This window comes from Macaca mulatta, chromosome 9 (assembly GCF_049350105.2).
Source record: "Macaca mulatta isolate MMU2019108-1 chromosome 9, T2T-MMU8v2.0, whole genome shotgun sequence".
Classification (NCBI taxonomy): domain Eukaryota; kingdom Metazoa; phylum Chordata; class Mammalia; order Primates; family Cercopithecidae; genus Macaca; species Macaca mulatta.
This window is the reverse complement of record NC_133414.1, coordinates 122947501-122968356: the sequence shown is the minus strand read 5'-3', so window position 1 is coordinate 122968356 and position 20856 is coordinate 122947501. Positions and strand designations below refer to the sequence as shown.

Here is a 20856-nt window from a genome sequence, read left to right as displayed (position 1 = left end):
CTGGCTGTCTCAAATAAATAAACAAACAAATAAATAAACTAATAATAATTTTCATTAATTTCTGGAGAAAATGTTTCTGTACTCACAGTTGTCCCCGCAGAAGCCAAAGGAAATGTGGGGCTTGACTGAGCAAATGACCTTGCTGGAATGGGCACGTATGATGTTCCAAGATTTGAGGCATAATCTAAATGACGAATTACACAAACTCGATGAAAACCCAGAACTTAACATCAAAAGTCATTATTAGGACATAAGCAGGCATAGAAAACCGAACCTTTCCCCTTCACATATTATTAGTGATTGACATGACTATACCTCTGGACATGCTGATAATCAGCAAAGCTTTATGCCTAAAGTATCTCAGAGAATACTGATGACTCCAGACAGCAGGCCCAGTGCATTTTAGTGTCTTGGGATCTGTTTGCTTTCTATATGCATAAGAAGGGGACATCAGGGAAGTCCTGGTTATTGAAGATGGGACATAATGTGCCTGTGGGAAGTCCATTTCTGCTTCAAGCTGCTGACCTGTAGGGCCTCGCTCACCTTCATTCCCAGCAGGGCTATAAACAGCTGTGCTGTTAGGAGAAGCACACAATGTTCCCTCTGCCGAACCAAGTATACACCGGATGCCAGCACTGGAGAGGGCGAGAAAGGGAAACCGGCTCCCCAATAAGTTAAACAAAGAATTAGCATGTGACCCAGAAATTCCACTCCTAGGTACAGACCCCCAAATAGTTGAAAACAGGTGTTAAAACAAAAACTATACCCAAATGTTCCTAGCAGCACTATTCACAATAGTCAAAAGGTGGAAACAATCCAAATGTCCATCAAAAGATGAATAGATAAACAAGAATGTGATAATACATGTAATAGAATATTGTTCAGCCATAGAAAGGTTGTACATATTACAACATGGATGGATATACCTTGAAAATATTATGCTAAGTAAAAAAAAAAAGCCAGTCACAAAAGGCCACATATTATATGATTCCATTTACAGAAATGTACAGAACAGGCAAATCCATAGAGACAGAAAGCAGATTGGTGGTTGCCAGGGGCTGGCTTAGAGAGAATAGGGAGTGATTGCTTAATGGGTATGAGGTTTCCTTTTGGAGTAATGAAAATATTCTGGAACTAGAGAGTGGTAACATTTGCACAATCTTGTGAATGTGCTAAATGCCACTGAATTGTATACTTCAAAGTATTTAAAATAGTAAGTCCTATGTGAACTTGACTACAATGAAAAAATATGAAAGCCAGAAAAGGGAGGCACACGCGCGCACACACACACTTCCCGCCTCCACACGCGCGCACACACACACTTCCCGCCTCCACACGCGCGCACACACACTTCCCGCCTCCACACGCGCGCACACACACTTCCCGCCTCCACACGCGCGCACACACACTTCCCGCCTCTACCCGGTGTTTTCTGCTTAGCATTTACCACCAGGGATGCTGTAATTTTCTTGTTCATTTTGTTTATCATCTCTCTGGCCCCTGTGAAGCATAAGCTCCTTGAGGGCAGGAACTTTGCCTGTTCTGGTCTCTGCTATTGCCCCAGGACTCAAAACAGCGTATGACACACGGTAAATGCTCAGTGAATATGTGTTGAGCCGATGCATGAGCCTGTCCTCCTGAACTGCACTTACTTTTCAGAGAAGACCAGGCATTTCTGAGCGTGCAGCTTGCCTTTCACATGCAGCTCCCAGTCCTAGGTCAGAAAGAAAAAAAAGTGACCAAAGTAGAACTGAGTCCATGGGAAGGCAAAGGATGAGCACAGAGTCACTGGCCAGGCAGGGAGCACAGAGCTCCCAGAGGCTAGACCACCCCTGCGGACACATCCCCCACCCTCCTGCTCTCCCTCCCAGGCTCCTCCCATTGTTCCTGCCTCCCCATCCAGTCTTTGCTCCATCGGCTCCTCATCCACCCATCTCATGCCCATCTTGAACAGGAGCCCGGACTCACAAGTTGGATTCCCTCTACCCCTCTCAATGGACCCTTGCACCCACAACCTACCTCCCACCTCCCACCCCTTCTCCTTTCCCCCAGGAAGACCCCATCTATTTCATATCCAGGTGGGAGAATCTGGCAGGTAGACTCACAGTGACTTACAAAGCCTTAGAAAAGGTTCATGAGAGACAAAATCCTTGAGCACCTCCCAGTGTCAGCTAGCCCCCTCCCAAGACTGGAGGTCAGAGGGCATGTCCCATCTGGGTCACAGGGATGCATTTGGATGATGTGACCCAAATAGAGGTGAATGACATGCTGCAGTGTCACTCACACTCTGCAAGGACATTATTATGCTTTTGGACAGGATAAGGGATGGGAGGCGGGGCAGCTCGGTGCTTAAATGGTGCAGGTTCTGGAAGGGTCAGGCCCACATTTGAATCTCCACTCTGCCACTTTTAAGCTGGGGAGGTGGCAGGGGGAAGGGGCTGAGAAAGTCATTTCATCTCTCTGGGCCTCAGTTTTCTCATCTGTAAAATGAAAATCATAATAATATCTGCCTCATAAGAGTTACTATTGGCACACAGAAAGGGTTTAATATATGGTAATTGTTATAATTTTTGTTGCTTCAAAATATTTCACTGCACCTGCAATACATTGTTTGGGGGGAAATTATACTATCATACACCTCTGTGTGCAGCAACTCAAGGCATTTTCCAACCACCGGGAAGGTGTCATGAGGCTCTATCTCCACTTTGCTGATGAGGAACCTGAGGCTCTCTATAATAATTTGTCTCGGTTCCAAGGGGGAATTAACCTATTTCCCCTAATTCAAAATTCTGGTTTATTTCCTTTCTAACTCACTACAGTATGGGTACTCAAGGGGCAGTAGCTTCTAGGTATACCACAGGGGAGAAGCGCTCCATAAGAGGGCAGGAAACTCGAGTTCCTGAGCCCCTTCTCAGCAACCCAGATGGGGTCCTTTGCTCCCCTACTCAGTCTCAGCTTTCTCATCTATAAAAAGTGTGTAAGAATTTCTGACTCACCTTCAAGCAAGGGACTGGTCCTGATACATTTCTGAAATTCCTTTGGGTCCTAATACCTATGATTTTAGTCAAGAATACTGATGGCAAAATTCTGTTATCCCAATGCAAAAGTTCCTTGCCCACTGGCAGCGTGAGTTGGGTCGTGGGGAAAGGCCTGCCCAGGCTTCTAGCTGTGGCTCCCAGCCTGTCTTGGACAACTTACCTTCAAATCAAACACCTTCTTGTCACAGATGCTACAGATATGTGGCAAGTGGAGGGGGGCCACACCGTGAAAGTCGTTCAGCTCGTGAGCCTGCAGGGGCCGCACAGAGAGCAACGCTTGTTCCTCCTTGGCCCTCCGCCCAGCACCGATAAAACCCTGTTTGCTATTGTTAAGCCGACCCCCGAAGGAAGGAGGTGTCCTGTCTGAGGTTGGTTCCTCGGGGTCATACAGCTCATAGGGCTGGTTGGGGGGTGGAGGCCACATGGGACCTGCTGTGAGATCAGGCTTGCTTTGGCCAGAGAATCCATGGGGGCTCTCCCATTGGCTGTTTGTGCCCTGCAGCAGTGGCCCGACCTCGCTTTTCAGGCCCCCAGCCTGTTCAGCTGGAAATCCGCCAGCCACATGTGAACCTTGGGAGTTGGGTCCGTAAAAATCTTTGGAAAAGGCAGCTTGACCATCCTGCCCTGTGTGACTGTAGTGCCCTTCATAGGTCATGCTGCCCGAGGTTGAGGCCGAGGCTGCCAGGAAGCCGGGCTGACCATCTGTTTCAGGGCCATATGTCTGGCCAGAGCTGGCTTTGCCATACTCATAGAATCCTGTTGTAGCTGGAGCAGGCCCAGTCTTGCCAATGCCCAAGATGACTGCTGGCTGGCCAGGGGTCTGAGGCATTACCCCAGTGAAAGGATGCATCACCATGGCATTGGGGGGCTGGTTGGGAAGGTTCATGGAGGGTCCAGGACCTCGTGTCTGGCTGGGGGGTGAAAAGGCAATTGCATTAGAGGGAAACCGGGTACTGGGTATGGTTGCAGCATGTTGGGGCACCCCAGCATGGCCGTGGGGGGCGTTGATCACAGACGGATGCCTCAGTTGATTGAAGAGAGGCTGGGACATGGCCACTTTGGAGAGGACTTGGTTCAGGACTGTGGCGGCCGCAGTGTTGTTGGTGACTGCTGTCTGTGCCAGCTTCAGCCGGTGGAGGGTGAGCTGGGCCTGCAGTTGAGCCAGTTGGAGACTGGCAGGTGAAGGAAGCAGAGGGTTCGGGTTACTGACCGAGAACGGGTTCTTGTCCAGGAGCTTGGCGGCACTGCAGGAAGACAGAGGTCTAGATGCACAGCTCGTTTTCAGTGAGGGGGGCAAGGGGCTGTTGTTTGTTATCTGTGGTCCCCGCCCCCACATAAAGAAGACCTTCCCACACAGGTCCCACATACAAGTGAATCTGCAAAAACCTGTGCTCACACATACTCATTTGAAAAAAACTCCAATGGAAAAATTATATGACAGAACGTTCAATTTCACTGGCAAGTAGAAACATAAACTAAAACCATTCGAAATAAATATTCGTCTAGCAAAATAGCAATTTTTAAAAAATGACACTGTGTTGGAGAGAGAGTAGAATAGGCACAATGTCAGTGATAATCAACGCATATAGCTTTGTTAAAAGATAGTCTAACAAAATGCATTTATTATAGACATATTCTTTGACCCTGGCATTCAATTATATAAATCTAAACTGAGAAAAGGAGCTCAAATGAAGATAAAATTTGATACCCAAAGATGCTTAATACTATATTATTTAAGAGTCCAAAGTTGAAAATTACAAATATCCAACAATAGGGAGATGGGATTTGAACTGAGGAAATTATGGTACACCAACATAATAAAATATTAAGTAATCATTAAACTTGGTGTTTAAATTTCTACTTTATTATGTAACATTCAGGACATTCAAAAAAGAGTACCCAGCACCAAGTTTAAGACAGAGAACATTCCAACACGATAAATCTCCCTTGGTTACCTGCTTTCCCCACCTCACCCTTCCCCATCATAGCCAATGGTAAACATTATCTTGAATTTGCCAAAGTCTCTGTTACAAAAAACAAAAACAAAACCACTTTAATGACATGAGAAAATCTATATGCTCTAATGTTAAGTGAAAAAGGCAGGCTTCACAATTGCCTACAGAGTGGATCGTGTTTACATTTGTGCCAAACACTATTTCATCCTTGTCCTCATTTCACATCCAAAAGCAACATGAATTGTCTTCCTGTCTGAATACAGGCACAAACAAATTCAGCATCTCCTATACTCTCACAACACGAATCATTTCTGACACTAGATGTGTGGGAGGTTTTCTCCACACACCAAGCAAGCAACCAGTTCTGCTGTGGACCCCAGCTGGGTGTCCTCCAGTTCAATTCTGACACTACCTGGAGAAAGTGTCAGATCCCACAGGTTGATGGCTCAGCCCCACAAGACTGTCCCCCACTTTGGATGTCAATCACAAGCCCCAGGTTGTTTTACTTGTACTTCTGACCAACTGGCTGTAAATCGGAGTTAGACTAACTTGCTAAAGAGGCTCCCAGAACTCAGGGACTTGCTTGGTTTTACTGGTTTATTAGAAAGGATAAATGACAAAGGATGCCAGTGAATACCAGATGGAAGAGGTGCACGGGGCAAAGTGTGTGGGAAGGGGTGCAGAACTCCCACGACCTCTCAGGCACCCCCCTCTCCAGGAACCTCCACATGTCCCAGTCCTTTCTGAGTTTTTATGGAGGTTTCATTGCACAGGCATAATTGATTAAATCATTGGCCATTGGTGATTAACTCTACCTTCAGCGGCATTCACCTTCCCTGAGGTTGGGGGTGGGGCTGAAAGTCCCAATCCTTCCATGCTGCCGTGGGCTTTCCAGTAACCAGATCCCATCCTAAAGGGCTGCCAGACATTTGTCAACTCATTAGCATACAAAAAGATATTTATGTGATTCCAAAGACTTTTGGAGTTGTATGCTAGGAAACCTGATGAAGACCAAATCTCACAATATCACAGTTCCCTTCAACTGAGCTCTCAAACTCAACTAGCATAAGGAATAACCAAAAAATTACAAGTAAAAAAATCTGAATTTGAAGTAGTGGGCAACGGTAGACTCTCACCGAATGTTACTGCACAAAGGGTGTCTGTCTGACATGTGTCTTTCATGTGACCTATATTGGTTGGTTATAGTGGTTTCTGGACCAAAAATCAGTGTGCATGATCTGGAAACTGGAAACACTTTCCCAGAACGTCTGGGATATGTGGTTACCACAGGCAGGCAGGGAATCTTTGGTTAAGACCATATTTTCCAGGTTTTAGATTCCCCTCTGAAAAGTGGGTGTCATCAGGAAATATGTTCAGGATGTTGATAAACTGGAATTCTAGGACATCTGAATGGGGAGAAGGGGACTGGAAAATTGGAAATTGGGGTTGCCATGGACAATGCATGCTGTACAATAAGCATGCTTAGGCAGCACAGGGTAGACATTGCATAACTGGGACACCTTAGTCTCTACTGTCACAGGTTCTGTACAGTAAAAATCCAACGATAATGAAACAAAAAGGAGATCTGTTCATCTGTTGTTGGACACTTAGGTGGGGGACTAGCTCAGGTGAGGAGGAAAAGGGCAAGTGACATAAGCTGCCACACTGTCTTGTTGGCAGGGAGTTCCCAGAACGTCAGGCACACCCACATTTAAATGTAAGTACAAAGCACATTTGAGAGCCAGATAAAATACCTTTGTTATTCTTTCCCATTTGTATGAAAAATCAAAAATTGCCTATAAGATGTTAAAAAGGCACCACCTTCCCCAGCCAGCAGCCCTGCTATGCTCCAAGGGCAGCACCAGCTAGCTGCATTTTAAAATATGGGGGAAGAGGGCGCTCAAAGCTAAAGGTAGTTACAGCCCTGTTCTCCTTTGGGGAGTCGAGCTGGTTGCAAACAAGCCTTGGGGGCCCTTTGGTGGCCCACCACAAATTCAACAGCAGCAGAATGGGGAGGCACCGATATCTATGTAGGCACGAATACGGAAGGAAGAGGAGGATGGATGATCAAGAGTCTGACGATAAATTTCGACTTGTGTAATATTAAGTAGCTGAGCTTTAGAAGAGCAATTAAGCTTAACTGAAAACCCTGGCCACGCTGGGCCAACTCTTCCTCCCAGGTTTGTCCATCATGCAGCCTGTTCTTGCTAACAAGGCGATAATGAGGTGCCAAGTTGGTTTCCATGACCAGAGTAAGACAAGGTTGGTTTTGTTTTTCCCAGAGAAGTCAGCTGTATTTTCTAAAATTGCATTCTGGGCAGGAGAGAGCTCTTAGTAGAGATTCCCCTTTGCCCCTGAAAGGACATGTGAGGAAGAGCTATAGCTTTTCGACTAGGAAAGCCAGCCACACTGGGTATTTGCAGGTCAGCCATGGGAAACCTGTCCTTTTCAGAGTATGACCCAGGTTACGGAAGTTAACCCATTCAGATTCTGCAAAAAGTAAGAAAACTAACCAGGTTTTCTTCCTAACTTTTGCTTTGACTGGAAAATTTTCATCATTCTCAACTTTAGTCAACCTTGAGTAGAAGTGATTTCACATGAATCATCAGAGCTGAGCACCTGTTTTGATCCAAACACCCTAGACAAAGAAGAAAAAACACATCATACTATGTTTTAAAGCCCTAAAATTCTTAGCCTGCAATAGTTAATAACCTGAAATTCAGGTGCATATAGTGATCATATTTCTGAACCAAGAATTGGGGTGCATGATCTGACACCCCTGGAAGCTGGAACTGATGTCTCCTGCTGTCTTCCCACACTCCTTAGTTTGTCACTTTTATATCACTTAGCACATCCTGCGCCTTGGGTTAAAAATAATTGCGTGCGTGCCTTTCTACTCCATTAGACATAAGTTCCACAAGAGAAAGGAGTATGTCTTGGAGAATCTTGTATTTCCTCAGCACACTGCCTCCCACTTGATGGGCACAAAGTAATTGCCGTGAACAAAATGGAGAAAGAAGATAATGGGTATGGCTCATCAGAACCTGGTGGCTTTGAGGCAATATGGATACCTCTTTTATGAGTACACAATTCTGTGGAGAAAAACCCACAAAAAGCTCAAAAAGGACAATCTAAATACACCCAAGAAGCAAATAAATATTGCTGTTGTGAATAACTCAACCTATAAGCAGGTACAAAGTCACCTTCCTAGAGGACTATCTACAATTCCCCACTCCGGTGCAGGAGCTTCAGTCTACTCTTTCTCTGTCTAAGTCCAGGTTTTTAAATAGAGTGGATAATCCCTGCAGTAGGCTGAATAATGATGCCCTGAAAATGTCCACATTCTAACCCACAGAGGCTGTGAATATGTTGTCTTACATGGTAAAGGGGACTTTGGAGATGTGATTGAATTAAAGATCTTGATTATCCGAATTTCTGAATTTGGTATGCCCAATGTAATCACAAGAGTCCTTCTAAGATGGAAGCAGGAGGATCAGAGTCAGTGAGAAGATATAAGGATGGAAACAGAAGTCAGAGAGGAGAGAAGATGCTTTGCCGCTGGCTTTGAAGATGGAGGAAGGGGACATGAGCCAAAGAAATGCAGGTAGCCTCTTAGAAACTAGAAAAGACAGGGAAACAGATTGTCCCTTTAAGCCTCCAGAAGGAACTAACACCTTGACTGTAGTCCAGTGAGGCTGGTTTTGGACTTCTGACCTCAAGAACTGTAAGATAATAAATGTATGTTATTATAAGCCACTAAATTTGTGGCAATTTCTTACAGCAGCAAGAGAAAACCAGCACAGTTCCCAAGACAATTAGATGCAAAAGCAGCTTCCACTAGAGAGGCGGTGGTAGGTGTAGGGGCTGATTGGATCTTGCTGGTATGAATTGATCCCCCCAGAGTACAGACCATCTAACCAAACATCCAAAGACCCTCTGGGAACGTAGTCAGGGGCAAATTCTGCACAAATAGGGGCCCATGCAGTATGTCTCAGATCTGGCTAGTCCAAGAACCACATCCCTCTGGCTGCAGTGATTGGCTCAAGGGGGAAGACTCTCTGATACTTTGCTGGAGCTATCAGGCATGATTCTCTTTCCTGCCACGGTTGCTAAATTGTTGTTAAGCCATCACTTAATGACAGCCTGCTTGAGAATAAAGCCAAGTCAGAAGATGCTGGCCTGAAGACAGAGGTACAGGCAGCTCCTTGATGACCTCCTAGGAATGCCTTGAGCCAGCTTCTCCTGAATCCACCCTGGACTTTGCTGGACATGAGGCAATGCATTTCCTTTATTTGCTTAAAGAAAGCCAGTCTACATAAACCACCAGCATTTAACCAGCTTTTAAAGACAGTTTCTTTCTGTGGCCCACATTGACTTGAAGGTTCCTGGTCACCCTCCAGTTTCCTCTGCAGGAGTGGACTGACTGTGAGGACCCAGTAGTTGGAGCTACAGGGTCACTATCATCATCGTAGGGAGAAAAGAGGATTAGAAGATAAGGAGTGGATAACTGCTGAGAGAGGAGGGAGCAGGCATGGGGGATGGGGTTTGAGGGATCCAAGAGAGTCTTAACATCTGCTTGGTGTACCAGGACTTAAGGGGCTGTGGAATAACAAGGGCACAGCTGAAACGCAGTAGAGTGAATGTGTGTAGATGTATTAGCAGACTCTCTCCTGCTACTGTCCAGTCACCCAGAAGCAGGAACCAAGAACCACAGCCCAGAGCACGGTAGCGCCTAAACTCATGCAACCGGCCACATTTGCAATAAGCACAATATCTTCCAAGATAACCAGTGCAGGAATTTAAATTCACTTCCAGCGCAACTGGCTGAGTGGCGAATGTGCCATTTCTTCTTTTGTGCTAAAATATAGAAAATAATCGAGGTGGGAGGGCTCATGACCAGGCAAGAAAATGTTTTCTAGGTATGACAACACTATAAAGATGTGGCCAAAAAAATGCAATGCTCACGGTCACATCTTTAGAGTAGAGTTGAGAATTTATGATCTTTCCATGCCTTTATGACACATTCTGCTAGTGTCAACACAGGAGAGACTTAAAGCAAAGACAGGATTAATGTCAACTTAACTAACAAGACCTACATTATAGTTTTCCTTCCTTCTGAACCATTTTTCTTTAAAATATTCCTTATTTATGGTATTGTAGGTGGGAATTTCCTTTTAATATTTATCTTTCCTAGATCAAAAATTCTCAACTCCGCTATAATGCTTTCAGAAGCTAGGTCAGAATACGAACTAGAGAGGGACGTCCCTGAATGCCAGGTTACAAAGATGACAATGATAACACAACAGTCATACTGGGGCTAAAGTTCAAACTCCAGCTAGTGATCACAAATTTGAAGAGCAAGGTGAGGCCTTAGAGACAATTTAGTTTAACTCACTCATTCTACAGACAAAAACAAAACAAAATAAAACAAAAAACAAACACACAAAACAAACCCAAACAAAAAACTGCAAAAGCCAAAGAAGTTGGCATCCTCTGTGAATCAGCCCAAGTCACACACCGAGACAGAGAAGAGCTGGGACTAGAATGCAGGCTGCCTCTGTCCTCAGGACTGATGGAGTGGCAGTGGTGGGATACATGCCTATCAACATATACCAGATGAATTTCCTCTTTGCAAGGAGAAGATGAGGCCACACACTTTTTGGATAGTGCTCTTTCTTGATAACAATAGGCCTGCTGGGTCTTCAGTAGCTTGGCCTCTGTGACTAATTTTGAGACTGCTGGGTCAATACTGCTATTCTGTGTTTGGCCCTTAGCCATGACATTACCATATGATGATTCATATCACCATGACACCTCTTGGACTGATTCATAACAGCAATAATAATCCTATCATCTCTCTTTTGTTTTGTGTTTTTCAGTCGGTGTGTTAATAAGTGTTCTCACTTCATTAGCTGTCTCATCTCCAGAACAGCCATATGGACAGCTAAGTCAAATATGACCATTTCCAGTCTATAGTACGAAGACTGAAACCAAGAAAGATCAGATGAACCGTGTGAGGTCATCCAGTGAATAAGGGACTTGACTGGGACTTGAAGGAGGGTTTTTAAACTGTAAGGTCAATATTCTATTCTCTGTTTACACATTCATTAAAGGGAGCTCCACAAACCACGTTTCTGGGCCTACTTCCTTCGGGCATGAGTTTAACTAACATGTTTGGTACCAGATCCCTGGGCTTTCAGTCCATCATGCTGTGTACGTTGTTTATCAGGCAGAGCATATTCTCACAGCCAGGGGACTATGCAGTCACAATGAGGCAGCTGGTGGGTTTAGAACCGACACAAGAGGCCTGCCTTTCCTGCTGGACTTATTAGAAGGACTCAAAACCTGCCAAAAAGAACTGATCCTGCAGCAAATGCAGAGAAAATGATACACGTTCTGCTAGTGTCATCCCAGGAAAGACTTAAAGCAAAGAGAGGATTAATGTCAACTTAACTAATGAGAACCATAGTATAGTTTTCTTTCCTTCCTTCTGAACCATTTTTCTTTCTTTAAAATATGCTTTATTTTTATAAAATAAGGGTATGGTATTATAGGTGAGAATTTATTTTTAATATCCATATTTGGTTTTCTTTTGAAAATTGTAAAATACAGAAATATGAAGAGGAAAACAAACACCTATGAATTCAGTGCCCATTATCCAAAATGAACAAATACTACTGTGATGGCATTTTGCTTCAAAATTTTTTAATAAAAGAATATTTGACAGACAAAGTTGAAGTCCCCTTTGAGACTCTGCTAAGTCCAATCCCACCCTCATCTCCCCAGCGACATCCACATGTGGTGTGTGTATCCGTCTGTATGTGTCCGTCTGTATCTACATATAGAAAAAAAACAGGAAAATAAGGGACTTTTTCCACGTGTGTGTGTTTATAAAATAGCACATAGGACTGATATCAACAAGATTTCTCCTTAAGAATGAATGCATAACCTACCAAGTTTCCTCTAACACACTGAAGATGGAGAACAGTATGATGGAGTACAAAATCAGGGAGCTAGAAATCAGAAAACCCAGGCCTGGCCCAACAGCCCTTATTTACTCCCTGTGGGATCCTAGGTCAGTTCGTTTCCCTGGATCTCAGGGAGTTTTTTTTCTGTAAAATGAGAAAGCTGGATGAAAGGATCTTCAAGGTCTCTTCACCTTTGAAATCTGATAGCTCTAAGGTTTAATTTCCTCATCTGTCAAATGGAGATCGTAGTGTCTGTTCCACTCACTGTGAAGATCAAACATGATGTGCAAGGGCTCTGGAAAGTATGATCATGATATTAGCTATCATTATCATTGCTCACAAATTAAGCTATTTCTGCGCCTGGCCGCTCCTGAAAATGCTTTTAAAGAAAACATCGTTATATATACAGTCATGTATATATAACAATGGAGATTATATATATCCATATATAACAATGGAGACATGCCTTGAGAAATGTGTTGTTAGGCAATTTGTCATGTGAACATCATAGAGTGTACATACACAAACCAAATGGTGTAGCCTACTACACACCCAAGCTATATGATATACCCTATTGCTCCTAGTCTATGAACTTGCACAGCATGTTCCTGTACTGAATGCTGAAGGCAACTGGAACACAATGGTGAGTATTTGTGCATATCTAAATATGTTTAAACCTAGACAAGTACAGTAAAAATGAAGTATTATAATCTTATGGGACGACCATTGTATATGCTATCTGTTGTTGACCAGAACATCGTTATGCAACCCATGACTGTATATGGCTTCGTTCAGAGGCATGTGTTGCAGGCCAGCCAGCATGAAATAATTTCATTCCCTCTAACCTTATTCTGTTGGGTAGTCAGTTCAGCACAGAGGCTCTCTTACCTATATCCCTGAAGATTTAGTAAATGAAATACCAAAAATACCTTATTATAAAATTCTCTCCTCTACAAAGACATTTCCCAGATGGACCCACAACTTTCAGAGTGAAATGTGGCTCGAATCCACTTAGGACAGGAATTGGTTTGTCTGAGATACGATTATTAAGAAAATCCACACTGGGCAAAAATTAATTGGTTTTGTGCAGTCTCAAATTGAGGAAGCTGGTTTGACTTCTGGGGTTAGGGGAAATCTTTCCATTTTCTCGGTAACATAAGATCTGGTGACCGCTCAGCTGAGAAACTTTTCTTGGAAACATCTGAGTCTTTTGTAATGGAAAAAATGAGCTTTTCGAAATGTATATTTTAAAACTGCTATACAAAATTCTCTAAGAAACCAAATTGCTAATGTTTATACACACAAAGGAAATATATAGGGATTTATAGATCAGTCCTGCCCCAGTGATCAACAATGTGCACATGAGCATTGATGTCCTGGCATATACTGGCCCCTCTCCCTGCACAACCTCCTCCCTACTCCCCTTCACCTAGACATCTACCATCCTTTGAAATGTAGCTCACAGGACACCTCCTCCAGGCAGCCTTCTCTGGTTTCTGCTCCCATCTAGTGTGCACTGATGTCCCTTTCATGATCTTCAGAATGCCCTTCTGCTCCATTAACCTCAATTGTACTCTCTTCTAACTCCACCACCTGCTCTTATAATTGTCTACTGAAGCACTTGCCTGACTTCCCCACTGTTCCATGATCATTCGAAGATAGGAACTATATGTGTCCCATACCATACCATAATACCTGGCACATGGTAGGTGTGTGGAACCAATAAACACTTCTATCCAATGGGCTAGGCATGGTGGCTCACGCATGTAATCCCAGCACTTTGGGACGGTGAGGCAGGAGGATCACTTGAGGTCAGGAGTTCTAGAGCAGCCTGACCAACATGGCGAAACCTGGTCTCTATTGAAAAAAAATACAAAAATTAGCCAGGCACAGTGGTGCACACCTGTAGTCCCACCTACTCGGGAGGCTGAGGCAGGAGAATCGCTGAGATCACACCACTGCACTCCAGCCTGGGCAACAGAGCCAGACTCCGTCTCAAAAAAATGCACAAAAAAACAAAAAAAAATTATCCATGGACATGCCTGCTCCATGTATGTGGGTATGTAGATAATAGCTGTGCATTCTCCATTCGTTTTCTTGGCTAAATGTTCCCTGTGTATTGCTACAATGTTTTGAAAGATGAAGCTCTGCAGAAAATGTGGATTAGATTCAGTCTTTGAACACTGACAAAATTACGTAAATATCACCAGCTACATCAAGTATAAAATTTTAAAGTATTCAACAAACAGGCTTCTTGTCACATTTTTCCTTTTAACTAAATCTGAAGAAAATGTAATTTCAGTGTGTGCCTCTGAGGCACTGTTAGTGCCTAATCTACATGATGTTGGGATGAAACCTATGTTCCAGGAGTACTCCCCATGTTCTGTGAATTTTCTTTTCAGCAGTTTACACCACTGAGATTTTTTTCTATTAAATGTACAAAGATGGTTATAAAATTCAAGCCAATTTGAAATTAAAGAATTTTGGAATAATTTTAAAGAATTAAAATTCTTAAATAGTTGGTCTTTTTCTAGAGTTGCCTGTCGATTAACCTAGACATTTTAACTGATGTGATTTATGCCAAACACTAGAAGTCCACATGAAACTGGAGAGGCAATGTGGGCCAGTGTGGGAGGAGGAGTGTTTGGTTATAAGTAGACCAAAAGCAATGTCACCAATGACTCTACATCTTACTGACTTCATGTCACCCTATTGACCTTAGTTTTCTCATCTGTGAAATGGGAGAGTCAGATGAGACAACATTAAAGGTTTCTTTATACCTTATGATTTTAGGATGGTGGGTGTTTTCTTAAGGCAGTTATTCATGACACATAGAAAAGTTAGGATGATCTGGCCATGATGCAGAGACAGATGCCAGGACTGAGGTATCTCAGTTTCTGACAAGGTGAAATAACAGCAGTAATTCAAATTTTGGTGGGCAGCCAGAGAGAAGAACTTCCTAAAACACAGATGCTGGGCCCGCCCCTCACCACCACCCACACCCTCATCTCTGTGTCTGACTCAGAAGATCTGGGGGTGGAGCTTGAACATGTACATTTCTAACAAGTCCAGGTGAGGCTGATGCTGCACTTTGAGAACCACAGCACTAGAATATTTTGAAAATACTTTCCAACTCTAAGAATCTGTGGTGAGGTGGCTGGGGACAGTGGCCTCACACCTGTAATCCTAGCGCTTTGGGAGGCCATGGCAGAAGGATCACTTGAGGCCAGGAGTTTGAGACCAGCCTGGGCAACATAGAGAGATCCTGTCTCTAAAAAAAGTCTTTAAAGTGGCCAGGCATGGTGGTGCACAACTGTAATCCCAGCTACTTGGGAGGCTCAGGTGGGAGGATCACTTGAGCCCTGGGTTTTGAGGTTACAGTGAGCTATGATAGCACCACTGCACTCCAGCCTGGGTGAGTGAGCAAGACCCTGTCTGAAAAAAAAAAAAAAAAAAATCTATAGTGAGTTATCAGGAATTGAGTAACCCCTGTATTTTAATGAGCTACTTCTACTAGCTGCAAGTACACCAAGAATGGACTTCCTTTTCCATGGGGGTTTCAGACAATGCAAAAATAATTTCAAGAGGCACATGTAATTAATCATATAACTACCCTCCCTTAAGAGACATAATCAAGATTTTCAGAACATTTGGGCTCCTGTAATAAAAACATTCAAGGTTCAGGAAACCTTAGGTAACGTAGATGGTTGAGTGATTGACTTGGCGTCATATTACCAGGTTTGTGGGAAAGGGAGAAAGCATACCTCCATCCACACTGAGTTCACTAGTGCAGAGAACAGAAGGTGAGCTTCCAGAAGGCTGAAAGTTGTTTAGTCAACACCCACCCCCATCATTATAAAAAGCCTGTTCCAAAACTCACCCTAGAAGGCTTAGGCTAAAAAAACCAAATAAACAACCAAAAAAAGGTTGTTGATAAAGTCATTTCTATCACTAGATCTCAAACTTGGTGGCATTTAGGAATTACTTGGGAAGTTTTAAAAAGTACTGGGGCTTGAGTCCCACTTTCAGAGATTGACTCAACCAAGGCATTGGAATTTGTAATATTAATAACTCCCCAGGAGAACAATCGTGCAGCAAAGTCTAAGAATTACCAATCTATAAAAGAATAGAATCAATCTGTTCTTTATTACTTTGGGTTCCATAAGCCATTTTTTGTCACTCCAAACAGCATGGCCTTTTGTCTTAACTGACCCTGAAGAATAAATACTGAAACTTTTACAAGTCCACAAAGGGTCACAAGTCCACAAAGAGTCAAACACAATCGAGCTAAAAATATTTCTTAGCTCTATTGATGCACCTTCCCATGCAATTCAATAACTATTTTTTGCAATAAGATTTCCCCCAGAGAACACATACAGTTTCTGCTGCAGAAAGCCAGGTGAGGTTTGCCAGGGGAGGAGTTTTGCCTTCTAAATTATAAGCACCTTGAGGACATCATCCACATCCTAGAATCTTTCAAACTCCCAAGTGCCTACGTGGCTCAGCACTGGGCAAATTAGAGGCACTGAACAAATAGTCGTTCAACCGACTTGAAATTATGACTGTCTTAAGCTTGTGGGAATGTAGGTCTTACCCAAATACTCTGTTTCCTTGTGAAGGACGTGGTATATGTTTCCGTGTGTGTTTTGGGAATGTGCACAGTTTCATTCCTTTACATTCCTTAGATTAAATGAGAACATTAAGATTGGGGCTTTGTAAATAAGCCATATAACTATTTATTGAGAAAAATATCCCTTTCCCAAAATGGATGGAAGTTTCTGGTACCTTAAGACACATACCTTTCTGACTACAGCCAACAAAACATAGATGTCGCCCAAGGCAGAGAATATTACATGCGCCTTACTTCTGGCTTTTGCCTCTATCTTACAAAGCTGTGGCCATAAGAAAGTTATGTAGAGTAGAGATAAAAGACAACCCCACAACGGTTAGATACACAGACCCATCTTCATCACATTTGCACGCGCCATTCTACATATTTTCTTAGAACACCACAAACTAAACCTGTGGTCAGTTAAGATCCAAGCAGATTGAAAACTGCCTTGGCTGAGGCCAGAAAGAATGGTTAAAGCTTGAAGACTGATTTTTTTTTTTCCTTGAAACTGCTCTCCTGCGCTTTCCCCAGCTACCCCATCCATTGCTAATTAGAAGCAGCCAAGGCTTGACATGTACACTGTTCTCTATGGTAAAATTGATTATTATATTACTATGGAAAATAAGGAAGTCATTTCATTCGAAATATCAAATTCCACAAAAATCATACATGGCAGCTGTTAGCATAAGCACGTGGGGGAGGGGCAAGTGTGTGAACATGTTAACCCTCTCCCCTTCAGTTTTCTCACATCTCAGAATTGCAAGAAAGAAAAGATTCCAGTGCATATAAGGCAGAAACCAATGGCACCAATGGCAAAGCTACATAAAAGATATTTTTAAGGTTAAAAAAAAAAAACTCCGTGATATAAGATACCCTGTCCATGCTGTTTTATGAGTGTGGATTTGCTTTTACACACTTGCAAGCAGAAAACTAGTATTCCTCTACCACGTGTGTTGAAGCTACTTGTAATTGCATCAGATAGAGAAATGAGGTGAGTCATGTTTGGTTGTGCTTGAGTCTGCTAACAGACCATCATGTCCATGTCCAAATTTGTGCCCTGAACCACACGACAGAAGTTTATAGACTTGCTTGCTTGCTTGGCGACAATGAAAATAGTTTTGTTTAAAAACTTGACTTTACTTAAAGATCTCTAAGAGGTGCTGAAATTCATATTCCAGCTACTTCAGGGGTGCTCAGAAGCCATTCTCAAGCTTGTTTCTTGGCGAAATATCCCCTGCTCATGAATTTTATCACGGCACTCCCCTCCTGGTCCAGAATGAGTCAACACTCAACAGATACGAGATGTTTCAAACACCTTTAAGTTCACTTTCCATCACTGCCAAATTCCAGCAATTAACACAAAACACCTCACCCTTAAGAGATGTCCATCATTTATAAAGTTTTGGGATTCTGAATGCATCCCCTTCCATTCTCCCAGATCTGGTGATAACGCAATCTGTTTTCCAGTAGCCTCGCGACTTTTCTTTATAGAAGAGTTTAGTAACCGGCGTAAAAAGAGCATCGAGACTTCCTGACATTAGGATCGCTGATTTCACTGGGGTCATGAGGAGCTGTTTTAGGTCACATGTTAAACCGCCGTTGTGAATCATTTGTTAATTTTTTTTTTAAACGGAGGGGGTGGGGACACAGACAAATCGCACACTCATGCACAAACGCTCAGCGCCGAGAACATGTTCAGAGGTACTGCCTGAACTGGAGAATTAAAAAAGAAACAAATAAACCTTGATTTCTCCCCTGTGCTGGGGAAAGGTAGGATGACGTCATGCAACCTTACCTTTCTGAAACAGACCAGGGTGCCTGGCACGACGCGCTGACCTGTGGCCACCGAAGCCAGGAGTCATTTTGGGTGTCGCGCATGTGCCTCCCTAGAAAATTCCAATGACATTCTACCAGCTTTCTGCATGCCAATCATGACAAGCCTTCACTCAAACTCTCCCGAGTCTGGAAAGGGGCAGCGGAGGGGGTATGCAAGCAAGGGAGGAAGAGAGCGAAAGAGAAAGAGCAGTGCCTGAGCATGGCATGCCCGCCTGGAAGGGCAGTCACATGCCACTGGGAGCCATTCCTGCTGCATTACACACGCTGAGTGTAAATGGCAATGGCAAACAATATCAGTCGATGTTTATGCCACATGTTCTCAGCCTCTTCACGTATCAACACCCAAGCCAGCTCTATGCAGACAGGCCTCCTGAGAGCACTTCTGACGGAGAGATCTAGGGCTGATCGCGCTGACCATTTTTAATAAATTCCAAAGTCTCACCTGGTTTACTTCTCTGTTTTTTGTTGTTGCTGCTGTGGGTGGTGGTCTGCTTGTTTGTTTGCTTGCTTTTTACTCTGGGTTTTCACGGGTGAAAATTTGGTCCTGAAGATACCCTAAAAATCCTTAGCAATACAGCTACATCAGACAATCCCGGCGAACTGACACCCAACCAGCAAAGCTCCAGAAACACTTGCCCTTCTTTATTTTTGTGGAACAGGAGATGAACGGAGACGACCCATCATCTCACCTACCCAGTGGTAACTGCAATTCCTTTCAGTAGGAAAGGTGAGTTCTCCTTTGCTCTAAGCAGTGGCTGGGGACGATTTTGGCCCCCAGGGTAATGCTGGAAACAGGTTGTTGTCAGAACTGAGGGGGTTGATGGGATGCAACTGGCATCTACTGGGCAGAGACCAGGGATGCTGCCAAAATCCTACAATGCTCAAGACAACCACCACAAAAGAGAATTCTTTGGCCCAAGATATCAATAGTGTTGCAGTTGAGAAACTGTGCTCTCAGGCTAATGCCTTCAACCAATCTTGCAGAAAGTACACCACCAAACAAACAAACAAACAAATAAACAAAAAAAAACAAACAAACAAACCAAGAAGCCCCTCTCTGTGAGGAAGTGGCTAAAGGCCCTGGCTGGCCTCATTCAGAGTTTGATTGATTACTTAGAAATGTAACTTTTCTTCCTAGGAGCCACCGTTCTCCTGCCAACTTTTTTTTTTACTTTCCTCCTTCCAAATCTCACACTGCAATCCTTAAACACTCAAACCAAACTGAACCTTCTTGTGATTTTCTAAAATCAAAATCTGTTGTCACAGATTTTAGAATGATGGATGCAAAGCAACCATCATTCCAATTTGTCCTGTCTGGGACAGGCTGTTGTCCACCTGCGATGCCTGGTGTCCACTATAATCTCCTACTCAAAACAGTCAAAAGGGTATATTCCTTTTAAAAGGTCACAACTCCCCAGTGAGCTTATAAATGACTTAGTGATTGAAGCTTACCAGATTCTCCTATTTTACTTAGCCCCTTGGAGGAGATGGGGCTTGGGGTACCCTGGCATCGGGGGTCTTCCCTCCTGCTGGGACTGAACTCAGACCCAGTGTGTGACATTTCTACAGTTACGCTGAAAAAGCAAAGTGAAAGTCAGTTTGACCAGTCTGTTTCTAGCTGCCCACCAGAGGCCCTTCCATGGCCCACCTGCCCCAGTGAGCTCCCAGGAGAGCCCAAGGGCTTTTTCTTCCTAATTTAGTCACAGCCCACAGGCTGCCTCAGGCTCTGTTGGCCTCAGCTGCTGACTCAGTCACAGACACGTAAAAGCGCCAGTCCCAGCTCCTGGCCTGAGAGAACCAGACAGCCTGGCCGCGGCTGCCTTTCTCTTCTGGCCTTGAGTGCTTCCCATGGTCTACTAGGTTTCCCCAAACTGCAAGGTTCTACTCCAGTGAGCAGGTTTGGCCCTTCCTCTCTCTGTCTTCTTTCATTATGCCCAGAACTTTCTTAGACTAAGAGTTTACTGAAAAGTGCCCCACCACACACATCATTCCAAATCCACATAGAAGGCTCTGCTCCTGTTTGCCATTGAGGGAGAAGCAGTGATGTGCAGTGGTTAAAAACAAATGCCTGAAACCTGCCACCCACAGCCAGCCACAGGAAAGAAGGATGAGGACCACACCTACCTTCAGGATTATGGTAGAAGCCATGTGTCCTGTGGTGCAGCCAGAGCTGTGTATCTGCTATTGCGAGCTCCATAACATGACACACTGAATGTGAGCTTGATTATTAAAATAAAAGGAACCATCAGACATGGCCTGGAATGCAACTCCCAGGAGAATAAATGTCGATACTTAGAATAAGCCCTTCTAATTGTATGGTCCTAGCTCCTACCCAGAGACCCGGACACAACTCCAGTTCCAATCTGGAAATGAAGAGGCACAAATTAAACATCCCAAATGAAAATTCAGTTCAATGTCGTAGGATGTATTGAGTACCTACTGTATAC

General features: G+C 43.7%; 1 protein-coding gene across 2 annotated transcripts in view; it reads right to left on the bottom strand.

Annotated features, from left to right (window-relative positions):
• Positions 1-20856, bottom strand: part of RBM20 (RNA binding motif protein 20) — a 196225-nt gene that overhangs the window by 54856 nt on the left and 120513 nt on the right. The window contains exons 1-5 of one of the 2 annotated variants that reach the window (XM_077947495.1): positions 18369-18664; positions 3199-4282; positions 1653-1714; positions 544-635; positions 87-184 (exon numbers count right to left, since the gene is read on the bottom strand). In XM_077947495.1, the coding sequence (XP_077803621.1) occupies positions 87-184; positions 544-635; positions 1653-1714; positions 3199-4282; positions 18369-18451 (1419 nt within the window). In that variant the 5' untranslated portion in view covers positions 18452-18664. Of the gene's footprint in view, positions 1-86; positions 185-543; positions 636-1652; positions 1715-3198; positions 4283-18368; positions 18665-20856 lie in introns of those variants that run through there. The other variant, XM_001087170.5, reaches the window with a different exon arrangement.